We start from the raw sequence: 15902 nt of genomic DNA on the forward strand, positions 1-15902 counted from the left end.
TGACCCCGCAATCCCACTCTTGGGCATCTATCCAGACAAAACTCTACTTAAAAGAGACACGTGCACCTGCATGTTCATTGCAGCACTATTCACAATAGCCAGGACATGGAAACAACCCAAATATCCATCGACAGATGATTGGATTCGGAAGAGGTGGTATATATACACAATGGAATACTACTCAGCCATAAAAAAGAAGGACATAATGCCATTTGCAGCAACATGGATGGAGCTAGAGAATCTCATCCTGAGTGAAATGAGCCAGAAAGACAAAGACAAATACCATATGATATCACTTATAACTGGAATCTAATATCCAGCACAAATGAACAGCTCCTCAGAAAAGAAAATCATGGACTTGGAGAAGAGACTTGTGGCTGCCTGATGGGAGGGGGATGGGGAGGGAGTGGGAGGGATGGGGAGCTTGGGCTTATCAGACACAACTTAGAATAGATTTACAAGGAGATCCTGCTGAATAGCATTGAGAACTTTGTCTAGATACTCATGTTGCAACAGAAGAAAGGCTGGGGGAAAAATGTAATTGTAATGTATACATGTAAGGATAACCTGACCCCCTTGGTGTACAGTGGGAAAATAGAAAAAATAAAAAAAAAAGAGAGAGAGAATAAAAATATCTTGAATAAAAAAAAAAAAGAAGAAGAAATAGATTAACCAAACAGACAAATCACCAGAATTGAAATTGAATATGTAATAAAAACACTCCCTACAAATAAAAGTCCAGGAACAGATGGGTTCACAGGTGAATTCTACCAAACATGCAAAGAATTTATACCCATCCTTCTTAAACTTTTCCAAAAGATTAAAGAAGGAACAATCCCAAAGACATTCAATGAAGCACCATCATCCTAATACCAAAACCAGACAGAGATACTACCAAAAAAGAAAACTGTAGGCCAATATCTTTGATGAATATAGATGTAAAAACTCTCAACAAAATTTTAGCCAACCAAATCCAACAACATACAATAAAGATCATACTCCACAACCAAGTGGGATTCATCTCAAGTTCACAAGGATGGTTCAACTATGCAATTCAACCAATGTCATACACCACATTAACAAAAAATAAAAATAAAAAACCACATGATCATTTCAACAGACGCAGAAAAAGCATTTGACAAAATCCAACATGTGTTTGTGATAAAAAATTTTACCAAAGTGGGTATAGAAGGAACATACCTTAACATAATAAAAGCCATTGGTGACAACTCTACAGCCAATATAATACCCACTGAGAAAAGCTGAAAGCTTTCCTGCTAAAATCTGGAATAAGGAGGCCCATTCTCACCACTCTTATTCAATATAGTATTGGAAGTCCTAGCCATAGCAATCAGATAAACAAAAGAAATGAAAGGTATCCAAATTAGAAAAGAAGAGGTAAAACTGTCACTGTATGCAGATGACATGATGCTATATATAGAAAACTTGAAGGACTCCATATAAAAACTATAGGAATTGATGAACGAATTTAGCAAAGTAGCAGGATACAAGATTAAACTCAGAAATCGGTTGTATTTCTCTATACTAACAATGAAATATTAGAAAAAGAATATAAAAATACAATACCTTTTAAAATGGCACCCCCAAAAATTAAATACCTAGGACTAAATCTGACCAAGGAAGTGAAAGGCTTATATGCTGAGAACTATAAAACATTAATCCAGGAAAGTAAGTAAGAGGATTCAACAAAATGGAAAGATAACCCATGCTCTTGGATTGGAATAATTAATATTGTTAAAATGGTCAAAACAATCTTCAGATTTAATGGAATCACTATCAAATTACCCATGATATTTTTCACAAAACTATAACAAACAATCCAAAAAATTGTATGGAATGATAGAAGACCCAGAATTGTCAAAGCATTCCTGAGGGAAAAAAAAAAAAAAAAAAAAAAAAAACAAGCAGGATGCATAACTCTCTGAGACTTCAAACAATACTACAAAGCTACAGTAGTCAAGACAGTGTGGTACTGCTACCAAAACAGACATGCAGACCAATGGAACAGAATAGAGAACCCAGAAATAAACCCAGACACCTATGGTCAATTAATCTTCAACAAAGAAGGCAATAATATAAAATGGGAAAAGTCTCTTCAACAAGTGGTGCTGGGAAAACTGGACAGCCACATGAAAATCAATGAAACTAGAACACACCCTCGGGCCATGCACAAAAATAAATTCAAAATGGCTTAAAGGCTTAAAAATAAGACAAAACACCATAAACCTCTTAGAAGAGAACACAGGCAAAACATTCTCTGACATCAACCATACAAATGTTTTCTTAAGTCAGTCTCCTGAGGCAAAAGAAATAAAAACAAAAATAAACCAGTGGTACCTAATCAAATTTACAAGATTTTGCACAGTAAAGGAAACCATAAAAAATAAAAATTAAAAAAAAAAAAACAAAGACACCACCTATGGAATTTGTGAAAATAGCTACCAGCACTGCAACCAACAATGGCTTAATCTCCAAAATATACAAACAACTCATAGAACTCACCAGTAAAAAAACAAACAACCCAATTGAAAAATGGGCAGAAGAACTAAATAGACATTTCTTCAAAGAAGATATTTGGATGGCCAACAGGCACATGAAGAAAATCCTCAACATCACTAATTATTAGAAAAATGTAAATCAAAACTACAATGAGGTATAACCTCACACCAGTCAAAATAGCCACAGTTAACAAATCTACACATAACAAATGCTGGAGAGGGTGTAGCTAAAAGGGAACCCTCCTACACTGTTGGTGGGAATGTAAATTAGTACAACCACTAATGAAAATAGTATGGAGTTACCTCAGACAACTAAATATAGAACTACCATGTGATCCAGCAATCCCACTCCGGGGCATATATTCAGAAAAAAACTATAATTCAAAAAGATACATGAACCCCTATATTCACTGCAGCACCAATCACAACAGCCAAGACATGGAAACAACCTAAATGCCCACTGACAGATGAATGGATGAAGAAGATATAGTACATGTATACAATGGAATACTACCCAGCCATAAAAAAATAATGCCATTTGCAGCGACATGGATGGAACTATAGTGACATGGATGGGTCACTTTGCTATACAGCAGAAATTGACAGAGACTGTAAATCAACTATGAAAATAATTTTAAAAATAAAAATTACAAAAAGTAAAAGAGTAATCTACTTTCTTTCCTCATTATCCTGGAAAATGAGGATATTATTTAACAGGGGAAAACGGAATATTATTTAACTTTAACATATTATGAAATAAAGTATTAGCATTAGTTGAATGCGTATTTATATAACCCTTTGTCAAATTTTATGTTGTACCAGATATAATTTTTATAATAAAAATTACTCATTTCTGTTGCCAAATAGAATCATATGATCATATCAAAGAAAATGTAATAGGATCATTACACAGCTTGAAATGCCAGAAACAGTAATAGCCCAAACTGAAAAGGTTTATTGGAAACCTACAAATTTCTTAGTACACACAGGTCTTTCTAAATGATTAGGATTGCTGCTCCTTTTCCTATAAGAAGTCTTTTAATCACCTTTTAAAACTCCTGTTAGTATTATCCTGGGAATTTGGAAAAAATTACAATGAAATCAATGAATAAGAGGCCTTACTCACAATAGCTAAATTCTTGGCACTAGATTCCTTTTTGAAAGATAGTTAAATGTGATCAAAATATTATATTACCAAGGATAAACAGCACACTATTTAGTTATAGATATCTAGTTATAAAAGTCCATTCATCTTTCTAGGGACAGTTACAGTGCCCAACAGCAATTTTATGAATTTTTTGCCCTGTCAGAAAAAAATCCACCTCATCATTCCCAAGAATAATTCTAGGTCATTTGAATATTTATAGACTCTGACATTCGATTACAATTTATTGAAAGGCTAATATAGGCTATACATATGCTAGACTCTGGGTGAATAAAAAGTAAACAGGATATATGTGATTTCTGTTTATTCCTAGGCTAAAGGCTCAATAAGAGAGAAAAACAAAAACAAAACCAAAAAGATAAATTCCACCCGCCTCCAGTGTGCGGTACTATGTTCTGCGATGGACAAAACTGCAGATATTATAAAAGCATGCAGGAGACTTGAAGAGTAAAGAGTAAGCTGACACATAAAGATGAACAGCACTTAGTAGATGGGTACAGCAAGTAGGAATTAGGGTCAGGGGACTTCAGAATGAGTGAAATGTGTGAACCGAGGACTTGGAAACAGACGAAACATAAAACTTTTATCAAGTTCAAAGTAACTAAGTATGGCAGGACCTGCCTACTTAGAGCAGTAGGCAGCATGTCAGTTTCATAAGCATGGCCCCAGGAGCTGAGGGAGAATAGAGGAGAGAGAATAGTTGAGAATGAGGGATGTGTATGTAGATATGGTGTCAAGAGCAGGGGAGCAGATGAGATGGTAGATTGGGGACACCTAAACCAGAAGTGAAAAAAAAAAAAAAAAAAGAAGCCTTACAAAGCAAGTTGAGAATTTGGAACTCCATAATTAAGTCCATAGTGTGAATTTCACAGGTGAGTAACCTATTTCATAGGTTTCTGCTTCAGCAGAATATTCTAGTTCCAGGTGCTCATGGGCAACTGCTACTGGTAGAAGGTTGCAGGTGACCTGAATTAAGGAAGTTGCTATTGATGCTGAAAAAAAATAGACAAAGCATGCACAGGAGTTAGAAAGGATAGTTCTTAGATTGGGAGTGGGACATAACTAGAGCCAAAACAAAATTTCAGGTTCTGGTTAATCAACTGGATGGAAGAGGAGACAGAGCTGAACATCTTAAGCTCCAGGTCTTATATGACACACATATAAATCTAACAATTGGGTATTCAGACCCAGAGCTCAGAAAAGGTAGAAGCTATGGCAAAAATTTGAAAATAATCTGTATTAGGAGAAGATTCACTAACTTGGGAACAAAGCAGACTACCTAAGAATGGATGTAGCTGGGAAAAGGAAGATGTTTCAGACAGATACCTGTAGAACACTTAACTAAAACAACACAAGAAGAGAATCAACTCCACTCCTGAACCCCTCTCCACACACATTTTTAAAATGTATAATACAAAAAGAAAGTGAAAGAAAGAGACTGAAGAGGAAAGGCCAAAAAAATAGTAGATAAACTAGCAGATTGTCATGGAAACAAAGAGAAGTATTTCACATTGGACCAAGTATTTAAAGTTCATCCAAATTTGATGAACATCATCAAATATGATCCTTGGATGAACGAGATATGAGGGCTGATGAGTCTCTACTACTCAGCAAAGATGTCGCAATAGACCCTGAGAGGGAGCCATTCCTGGGGTGATAGGAAGAGTAACAGTGGTGGCAATTAATGGTCTCTAAAGAATGTAGCTGTGAAGGGGAGAGGAAAAATAGGCAGGCTGGGAGGCAATGCAAATTGAGAACGACATGGCAGCTTGTGTTGGCTCAGTTTTATTTTATAGGATGAGACAGACTTGAGGGTCTTTAAAATGCTGAAAAGAAGAAGAGAAGAGATCTGGGAAAACTGATAACAAGAGAAAACAAGGAGACCACATGGGAAGGCTTTGAAAGAGGGCTGGAATGGAATGAAAAGCAAGGTGAAAAGATTAACTAGAGGAGAAAGGGATCTACTTATTCCATTTTAATGGTGGAGAAGTGGCCTATGTGGGCTTTCCCTTGAATTTCTTCCAATGCATGCAGCTTTACTGGAATTCAGACTGCTCACTCCTCTGAAACTGCAGACTCTACCTCCCCATCCTCTCTCCCCCTCAATGCAAATGTATCAATAATCACTCTTCCAGCAACTTATGAGTAAGCCAGGCATTACCTTAGTATCTCAGAACATTTATTTTAAGCACAGTATTAATAAATATATATGCATATGTTTGTGTGTATATATCTTAACAATTCATGTTCCATTTTATTTGGATATCAACAATACAAACTTAATCTACAAATTTTGCAGTCAGCAACATTTTTGACCAGCTCAATTATACATATTTGACAAACACATAAAATTCTATTAGTCAAATTGTCTTTGTCAACTATAATCCATCAACTTTGTTATAAAATAAGTGCAAGAGAAGCTTTCTGGCCATAGTTACACTCCAATGTTAACAGAGCTGTTAGAGTTCCCGTCGTGGCGCAGTGGTTAACGAATCCGACTAGGAACCATGAGGTTGTGGGTTCGATCCGTACCCTTGCTCAGTGGGTTAACGATCCGGCGTTGCTGTGAGCTGTGGTGTAGGTTGCAGATGTGGTTCGGATCCCATGTTGCTGTGGCCCTGGTGTAGGCCGGCCGCTACAGCTCCGATTGCACCCCTAGCCTGGGAACCTCCACATGCCGTGGGAGCGGCCCAAGAAATGGCAAAAAGACAAAAAAAAAAAAAAAAAACAGAACTGTTAATTTTTGTTTGTTTGTTTTTTGTTTTTTGTCTTTTTGCCATTTCTAGGGCCACTTCTGCGGCATATAGAGGTTCTCAGGCTAGGGGTCGAATCGGAGCTGTAGCCACCGGCCTACACCAGAGCTACAGCAATGTGGGATCCAAGCCACATCTGAAACCTACACCACAGCTCACGGCAACACTGGATCCTTAACCCACTGAGCAAGGCCAGGGATTGAACCCGCAACCTCATGGTTCCTAGTCGGATTTGTTAACTGCTGAGCCATGACAGGAACTCACAGAGATGTTAATTTTGATGATGGTGACTTAGCTGAAACAAAGGATCTCTTACAAACTTCAACATTGCTTATTCAGAGACAATACTCTGTACGAGGGAAATATGGCTCACTTCTCAAGTTAGCTATTATTATTAAAACACTAAACTGAAATGTGTTACAGAATGGAAAGTTATCAATCTACTGAGGAAAAAAAATCTGTTTGATTAATGTAAATGAAACCAGATAATATACTGTGTAAAAGATGAAGACAGAAAAATTTTGGCAGCAAAATAAAGCTTTTCAAAGATGGACAGGGGAAAGGTGGAGGGGAGGAGGAGGAAGAGAAGAAGGCATTCTACACATTGCTCCTGAATCTATTTCCAAGAAGTAAGGAAAGAGAAAAGTCACTGACTCACCTTGGTGGGTCCATTTCCATTAATCGCCACTGGTAATGTTTCATAAAATACATTCTTAGCTCGAGCTTTGCCATTTTCAAATTTCAAAACAACTTCATCTGGATTCAAAAGAAAAAACAGGTTTTTGTTTAAAATGCTTTCATATGTTTTCATATGTACATATGTATGTTTTCATATGTATTAACATATTAATACATCTATCTACATATCTTGTTTTTGTTATAAAATTTATCATGCATACTATCCCATGTGCTATACTTCTAGAAATTTTGCCTATTCCACATCAGCAGACACCCAACATAAAAGATAACAGTGACACAGGTGAGGATTCTGAGCACCTCACTTTCTCCAACCAATGCCAACAAACTGGAGGTGCTGAGACACCAATGGGGTCTGGTGGGAGGAAGGCATCTTGGTAATTTTACCTCTGACTTTTGATATGATGTGATCCTGGATGAATTAAATTATTGTCTTTTTTCTTTTCTTTTTAGGGTCATATCTGCAGCATATGGAAGTTCCCGGGTTGGGGGTGGAATCAGAGCTGCAGCTGCCAGCCTACACCACAGTTACAGCAACACTGGATCTGAGCCATATCTGTGATCTATTCTGCTGCTTTCAGCAATGCTGGATCCTTAGTCCACTGAGCAAGACCAGGGATCAAACCCACAACTTTGCAAACACTATGTCAGGTTCTTAACCCACTGAAACACAATGGGAACTCCTAAATTATTGTCTTAATGTATTCATCTGTAAAACAGGATCCTTGCCTGCTTTTCTAAGTTATTATGAAGAGAATAACAATATATATAAAGCAGATAGAAAACTGTTAGGCATAAGCTAGGTTTCTACCACTGGCCATCATTGATAGTATTTCCAGTTGAAAATCAGGCCTAATGTAAATTCCAGGAATATACAAGTCAGATGGGAGCAGAAACATTTTTTTTGTTTCCAAGTTCCTTTCCTCACATTTCTTAAACACGCCAAGCTAAATGCCTTGCATTCTGAGAATCTTTTACTTGACGAAAAATTATATTGATTTGTGATATATTTTTAATTTGTACATTATTAATATATTAATATATTTCTATTTTTAATGTTATCAATTAATTAAATTTAATGTACTAACATATTTTTATCAAGATACATGTCTATCAGAAAAAACCCATAGGCATGCACACATGCAAAAGCACACGTGTGCACGCATGCAACATACTCCACGGTGTAAATGCTTTGTTATCAGTTACCTTTAACCTAGGTTAAAATACTCTAATGCTCCTGAGTAATTCACAATATGAAGAGTTGATACTGAAAAATATGTAGTTAAAAAGTGTAATAATTCGAAAACATCTACAGTGTCCAGATGTGAGACACTAAAGTCTAAATTACCTAAGGGCAGAAGCTCTTTTGTACTAATCTTAGGAAATGATTTTCACTGAATGTATTTAACTATCTCAAGGTAAGCTTAAGTTCAATATATTTAAAAAATTATAATATTTACACTTTATAGACCTTAGTAATGCCCCAAAATGAATATAGCAAAGAAAAGACAGTTGAAAACAAAGGTGTTCATTTATATACATAAGCAACCCAGTAATTTAGGAAGCATACCTACAGCTCCATTTAAGGTCTGGAAAATTTTGCATTTGTGATCCAATGTGATGTTAAGAGCTTCCTAAAAATAAGAATGGAGATAATATTTAAAACGACAATAAAAATAGAAAACACCACACTATTATGTTAATATAGTTTGTTGTTTTGGGGTATTTAAAGATCCTATACTTACTCATTCCAGTAATCTTCTTCAGGAAGACCCCTCTTATGTCAAGCTATGAGGTTGGGGATTATTATTACACAGCACAATATGCCTGACTGCTACAATAGGTTGATAAATAATCACCTAATCATTCAGATTCATCTGCTTAACAAATCTTATGATTCTCAATGGAGCAGTTTTTTAGCTACATTGCTCTGTCATAGTAATAATCCTAAAATTGTCTTTGCATGCTGTTAGGGACTGAATGTTTGTGTCCTCTCAAAACTGACATCTTACAGCCATAACCCCACCCCTGCTCAGTCTCCCTCTCTCTCTCTTTCTCTCTCTCTCTCTCTCTCTGTACCATTTGGGGACACAGCAAGAAAGCAGCTGTCCTTTACAAGCCAGGAAGAGAGCTTTCACAAAAAACCAACCATTCTGGCACCCTGATCTCAGATTTCTAGCCTCCAGAACTGTAAGAAAATAAATTTTCATTGTTTAAGCCACCCAGTCTATGATATTCTATTATGGCAAACCAAGAAGACTAAGACACACGCTAATTAGATAAAATCTTATCTTCAGGGTGAAACTTAAACAAGATTTATGCAACTAAAAATATGACAAACCCAGCCTGAGATTTCAGAGGAAGCAGCCTAAAGCAAAAACTATTAGATAAGACAAAGAGCATTTTCAATTTGGAATTACACTAAGAAAAACAAGCTCAAGCTGCATGGGCTAGCAGTGATGACAAGAGTAGATTTCTCCTCCTGGATGAGAGGCCAAATCCTCAGGCTGGCTATGTCAGGCACATAAGAGAGACAGTTAAAAAAGAGAGAGAGAGAGAGAGAGAGAGAGAGAGAAAATACACACTTAAAAGAATAAAGTTTCTTAAGAAGTATCTGATGAAAATATTTAGATAACTGAAGTATTCATCTAAGAATCAGAATAGCTATAGTTGCAAAACTCACTGCAAAATGTACTTCAAAAATGTTTCCTAATGACACACCCAGAAACATACAATTCAGTAAATTTTAGAAATATATTGCTTATATAGAGTAAACCTAGGAAATACTAACTTAGCATTAGGTAAGCACATTAAAAATATTCTCAAATTAGAGAACTTTGTTTTTACTTTTCTCCAACATTTCCTTTAATTCAATCTCAGGAATGTTGTGTTTAGAGTCTAGGGCAGGCTGCTATTGTCCCAACATTCATCCCCTTACTAAAAGAACTCAGATATTTAGTAGGGCACATGTGCTTGAAATAAAGAACAAAACTCCTTTGTATCCTATGTGTAGCCAAATATATATGTTCTGGTCAAAGAAAAGTATGAGAAAGCTTTTTGTAAGACTTCTAGATAGGCTACTTAAAGAGATTTGACACAACTGAGATGGCCCCTTATTTATTATTCTGCCTATTAATGGCCCAGAATATGGATACCATGGCTGGAACACCAGCAGCCATCATGAATGAGGACGTTACATTGAAAAGGAGAGCTATTACCTACCCTCTTCAGTGGATCGATGTAAATTTTAGTGTAAAATAACTGATCATCATCATTATCTTGGAGATTCCACTGTTGAACTATACGGTTAATATATGGAGCATAACCAATAAATCCTGCAATACAACAGAGAGAGAAGAGAGGATTTAGAATTAAAAGACCAATATTCCATGTCTATGTTAATTCCACAGACCAGTTGCATAGACTTATAAAGCTATTAGGACTAATCCTTAGTTTAGAATTTCACTGTTTACCATGAGAGAAATGTGAATTATTGAGTATGATTTGTTTTACATATAAACTGAAATAGAGGAAGTTTTAACTACCAATTGCAAATCAAACACTCTTTTTGAATAAACATTTCCCCAATTTAATTGACACAAGACGGAGAACTAATGTTTTCAAAGGTTTGTAAGGGAGAAAAAAAAAATACTAGGGAAAAAAAAATAAAACTACAGAATATTATTTCTGACCTACTAAATTGTTGTTCCTAGATCCTCTGTAAAGGATTTACTGTCTCTGAAAAAAAAAAAAAAAATCTCTACTACAGTGGTTTTAATGTCAGTGCCAAAGATGCTAACGCAATCAGAGGAATATTGGATTTGTCATTGACTGCAAACATCCCAAAGAAATTTTATATCTAGAACACTTTGGGAATTTTTCCTTCATTGAGTAGTCATTACTGCATCTGCTAAACCATTTTCTGGCTAGGTTTTATGTGTCATGGTCTGGAGAAAGGAAGTCTAAAATTGGATTGTTCACCTTGGCCTTAGAACATAAGCATTAAATTTGCCAACGGTTGCCTATAAAAGACACAGACAACAGGATCATTTTTCCTATGTTTGAATCTTCCTCTGAATTTCAGAAATGCAGCCAAACTGCTATGTTTCATTGATATGCAATACTTTTTAAAAAGAGACCAATTTTACTCTCATGAACTGAAGAAAAACTTAGCTTTTTACGCTCAACATTAAACTGTCCTCATTGGAGTACAAGAATTAAAAGAAATAGGTACAGGAATATTATTGTTAACTAGAGAAAACAAGGCAAAATGAAAACATAACTAAATCAACCACTGGTTGCTCATTCTTTTGTTATTTTTGTCAAAAAATCCTAAAACACTGAAAAAGATGTAGTTTTCTACTTTTATAACCAGCTTTCTGTGAAGAAAAATATATCTAAGCAGCAACACATATTTTCCAATGGTTTATATTACTGTTTTTCAAAAAGTATGTTTCCTTATCCTTTTTATAAATCTCCAAGGAATTACATCTATTTTCATAGATGTGAGGTATATTTCACTATTTTTTTATTAAACTGCCATATTATTTCAAATGATAAAGTTTCTAATATCCTGCAATTTTCTTTATAAGGAAACTTGTTTCCTCTCCACGATAAAGATTTTTATAACTGCATGAGGTACCCACAAATAAAACTCATATCTTCTAAATAACATACTTAGATTTTCTAGCATTTAATTATTTTGACTATAGAACATAAAAGGATGATGTTTGGATGTCCTTGTATGACTACTCTCCCACTTATAAACACCTTCTCCTAATTAAGCTTGCTCACAAAAGCACTCACTTGCTAGTTTTTTATTTCCACAATACTGTGCATCTGTTTGAAATTTAGATTCTTGAGCAGATGTATCACTAGCTAGAGACATTTACATATGACACATTTCACTATACAGGTCATGTTTAGAAAAACTAATAAAGACAAAGTAAAACTTATCCCAGAGATCCATAGTGAAGCAGTTTTAAACTACCTAAACTAGGAGTTCCCGTTGTGGCGCAGTGGTTAGCGAATCCGACTAGGAACCATGAGGTTGCGGGTTCAATCCCTGGCCTTGCTCAGTGGGTTAAGGATCCCGCGTTGCCGTGAGCTGTGGTGCAGGTTGCAGACACGGCTCGGATCCCAAGTTGCTGTGGCTCTGGCATAGGCTGGCAGCTACAGCTCTGATTAGACCCCTAGCCTGGGAACCTCCATATGCCGCGGGAGCGGCCCAAGAAAAGGCAAAAAGACAAAAAAAAAACAAAAAACAAAAACAAACTACCTAAACTACCTAGGACTTAAGATAAGTTAAAAGATTAACCATGTGTCACTGAGGGTCTGAGAGCTGGGGTAGAAGCAGCATTCATCCCTAGTTGAGCTCAGACAGAGAGGTTAAGAAGTAAGCAGCCATCTCTGCCATAAATTGAAGAAGGACTGCTAAAACAATGAGGACAAAGTGACCAATATGAGAAACTCTAGGTTCTGACTTGAATATTCCAATATGAGAAACTCTAGGTTCTGACTTGAATATTAAAGTAATATCCAAAAGTGGTAGATAAATTGGGAGAAACATACAATGGTCAAGATACCCCTAAACCATGAACTAGAAATGTATTGAGATGGAGACAAAAAGTGAGATGAAACTCGGTGGTAGACACTGGGATCTAAGGTTTCCAAAGTTCAACATGTCTGATTGGCTGACCAAGTTCCAAGATACCACTATGCCAATGGGTTGATACAATTAAATGCAGATGAATAGAGCTGTAATTGTGGCATCTCAAAGAAAGAAAATTATTTGCTGCAAGTTTCCCTAACAAAAGGAACTGAGCAAAGTCTAAAATCCAGACATGTTGCTATCACAAGCAGTACTTATTTGAACTGGCCCAATTACAATCAGTTAATATATGTAAATCCCCTAAAAATCTGTCTTCTCAATGTAGAATGAGAGACTGTAGCTTGTAATTTCCACCCAACTTGTCTCTCTAACATGTGCCCCCATCCTACAGCCATGTCTTCTGGCTACAGGATGTAGTCTAAGAAAAACACTTTGGAGCCATAATAATGTCCAAAGTCAAATTTCATTTTCTTTTTCGAAGGGGGGTGGGACAGGAATGTGATCGTTTGTTCCTTTAATCCATGGTGGCATAGCTAATGCATTACTTTAAGTATACCTAGAAACTCAATATTGAATCTTTTGGACTAGAGATTCCAAGAAAAATTTCTCATTTACTTCAATATATTTAAATATAGACAAAATTAGGCAATGCCTTTTTTTAAAAAAAGCTACATTAATGTAGCTTATACTTTTTCCTAACTAAGGGGATTTCCTAAAGTCATTATCCTAGAGCCAGAAAATTCTCAATGAAATTGTAGTCAGAAAGCCTGGATGGCTGCTGTTTTTCCATTAATAGCTGTATGTCTCTAGGAAACATAACCTAAATTAGGGAAACATGGGCTTTCTCACTTATAATGTGGAAATAATAACATTTACACTTCCTACTATTGTTGAGAGCATCATATGAAATAATAAATAAGAAAAATGCTTTGTCAACCATAAAATGTACCATGGATTTTAACTGATAGAATTTTTCCAGAGTAATAAGAATATAAAGGTTATTTAAAACCTCATGCCTAACATTACATATGAAAAGGTTGCTTCATCAATATTTGTAATTTATTATGACTTGCATTACACTTTTCTGCCAGTACCTTACCTACCTCCTGAATTTAGGTAGCGTTTCCCAATGTGCACAATGGGATACTTGTCGGCTAGTCTTTTATCTGGCCACAGAATTCCATCTGCTGCAAAGACCACCTTGTGGTTTGACTTTTGGAACTTTTTTAGAACTTCTTCTGGACCACCAGCAAATATAACATCAAAGCTATTTGATGAGGGGAAAAAAAAGAAGTTTTAAAATACACTTTCACAATTTAGACACATAAAGAAATAGTCTCTAAGAAGTCAGAATTTAGAACCTAACACAGGATCAGTACCAACTATACACAGAGCACACCAAACAATTTTCCTTCAACTTTAATCATATGCATTGTACTAAATTATTAGTGATTATATTACATTGGCAAATTAAGTCCAAATAACAGCCAGTATTTTTTAGGACTAGTCTTAACTTTTTCAATAATCACTTATTCTCCAAAATCAAAATTCTAAAACAGTGTTGAATCCTAGCAATTATCTTTTTTTGACCTACCTCCTAAAGTAATGAGAATAAAAACAAAATAAACAAATGGGACCTAATTAAACTTTAAAGCTTTTGCATAGCAAAGGAAACCATAAAAAATGAAAAGACAACACACAGTATGGAAGAAAATATCCGCAAATAAAGGGACCCAGAAGGGATTAATCTCAAAAATATACAAACGTCTCAGGTAGCTCAATATCAAAAAACAAACAACACAATAAAAAATGGTAAGAATAAATACTATTCCAAAGACAAACAGATGAACAAAAAGCACCTGAAAAGATGCGCAACATGACTAATAATTACAGAAATGTAAATCAAAACTACAATGAGGTACCACCTCACACCAGTCAAAATAGCCATCATTAATAAGTCTATAAATAACAAATAAATAATAAAAAGAACACTCCTACTCTTGGTAAGAATGCAAATTGGTACAACCACTATGGAAAACAGTATGGAGGTAACTCAGAAAACTAAATCTAGAACTACCGTATGATCTAGCAATCCCACTCCTGGGCATATAACTGGACAGAACTTTCATTGAAAAAGATACATGCTGGAGTTCCCGTCATGGCTCAGTGGTTAACAAATCCAACTAGGAACCATGAGGTTGCGGATTAGATCCCTGGCCTGGCTCAGTGGGTTACGGATCCAGTGTTGCTGTGAGCTGTGGTGTAGGTCACAGACACAGTCCAGAACTTTCATTGCTATGGCTGAGGTATAGGCTGGCGGCTACAGCTCCAATTAGACCCCTAGCCTGGGAACCTCCATATGCCACAGGTACGGCCCTATAAAAGAGAAAAGACAAAATATATATATATATGCACTCCTATGTTCATTGCAGCACTACTTAAAATAGCCATCAACAGAGGAATAGAAAAAGATGTGGTACATATATACAATAGAATATTACTTAGCCATAAAAAAGAATGAAATAATGTCATTTGTAGCAGCATGGTAGGACCTAGAGATTATCAGAGTAAGTGAAATAAATCAGATAAAGACAAATGTCATATGAAATCATTTATATATCAAAATCTAATAAAAATCATACAAAAGAACTTATTTACAAAACAGAAACAGACTCACAGATTTCAAAACCAAACTTACGGTTACCAAAGGGGAAATGGGGAAGGATAAATTACGAGGTTGGGATTAGCATATACACAGTACTATATAAAATACATAACTAACAAGGATCTACTGCATAGCACAGGGAAATATATTCAATATTCTATAATAATCTTCATGAAAAAAGAATCTGAAAAAGAGTGGATATATGTGTATGTATAACTGATTCACTTTTTTGTGCACCTGAAACAACACTGCAAGTCAACTGTACTCCAAAAGAATGTATAAACAAATAAATAAAACCACCAAAAAACAAGTGCTGAAATCTTAAAAAGTCAGTACCTTGCTATATAACTTAATAATATAAACAATCATTGACTGAAGCTGCCATTGTATCTTCCCAATGTTCCAATTTAATTTGTACTCATCCATTATAATTTCTGAAGATTTCATTATCTTTAACAAAATACGTTCAACTACTGAATATATTAGTCACTAG

The 15902-nt window shown here is 35.5% G+C and overlaps 1 protein-coding gene across 2 annotated transcripts in view; it reads right to left on the minus strand.

Annotated features, from left to right (window-relative positions):
• PLOD2 (procollagen-lysine,2-oxoglutarate 5-dioxygenase 2) overlaps window positions 1-15902 on the minus strand; it is a 111496-nt gene that overhangs the window by 43442 nt on the left and 52152 nt on the right. For both annotated transcript variants that reach the window (XM_047784133.1, XM_047784143.1), the window contains exons 4-7: window positions 13848-14011; window positions 10356-10468; window positions 8704-8767; window positions 7096-7193 (exon numbers count right to left, since the gene is read on the minus strand). In XM_047784133.1, the coding sequence (XP_047640089.1) occupies window positions 7096-7193; window positions 8704-8767; window positions 10356-10468; window positions 13848-14011 (439 nt within the window). The remainder of the gene's footprint in view (window positions 1-7095; window positions 7194-8703; window positions 8768-10355; window positions 10469-13847; window positions 14012-15902) is intronic.

Source organism: Phacochoerus africanus, chromosome 1 (genome assembly GCF_016906955.1).
Source record: "Phacochoerus africanus isolate WHEZ1 chromosome 1, ROS_Pafr_v1, whole genome shotgun sequence".
NCBI lineage: Eukaryota > Metazoa > Chordata > Mammalia > Artiodactyla > Suidae > Phacochoerus > Phacochoerus africanus.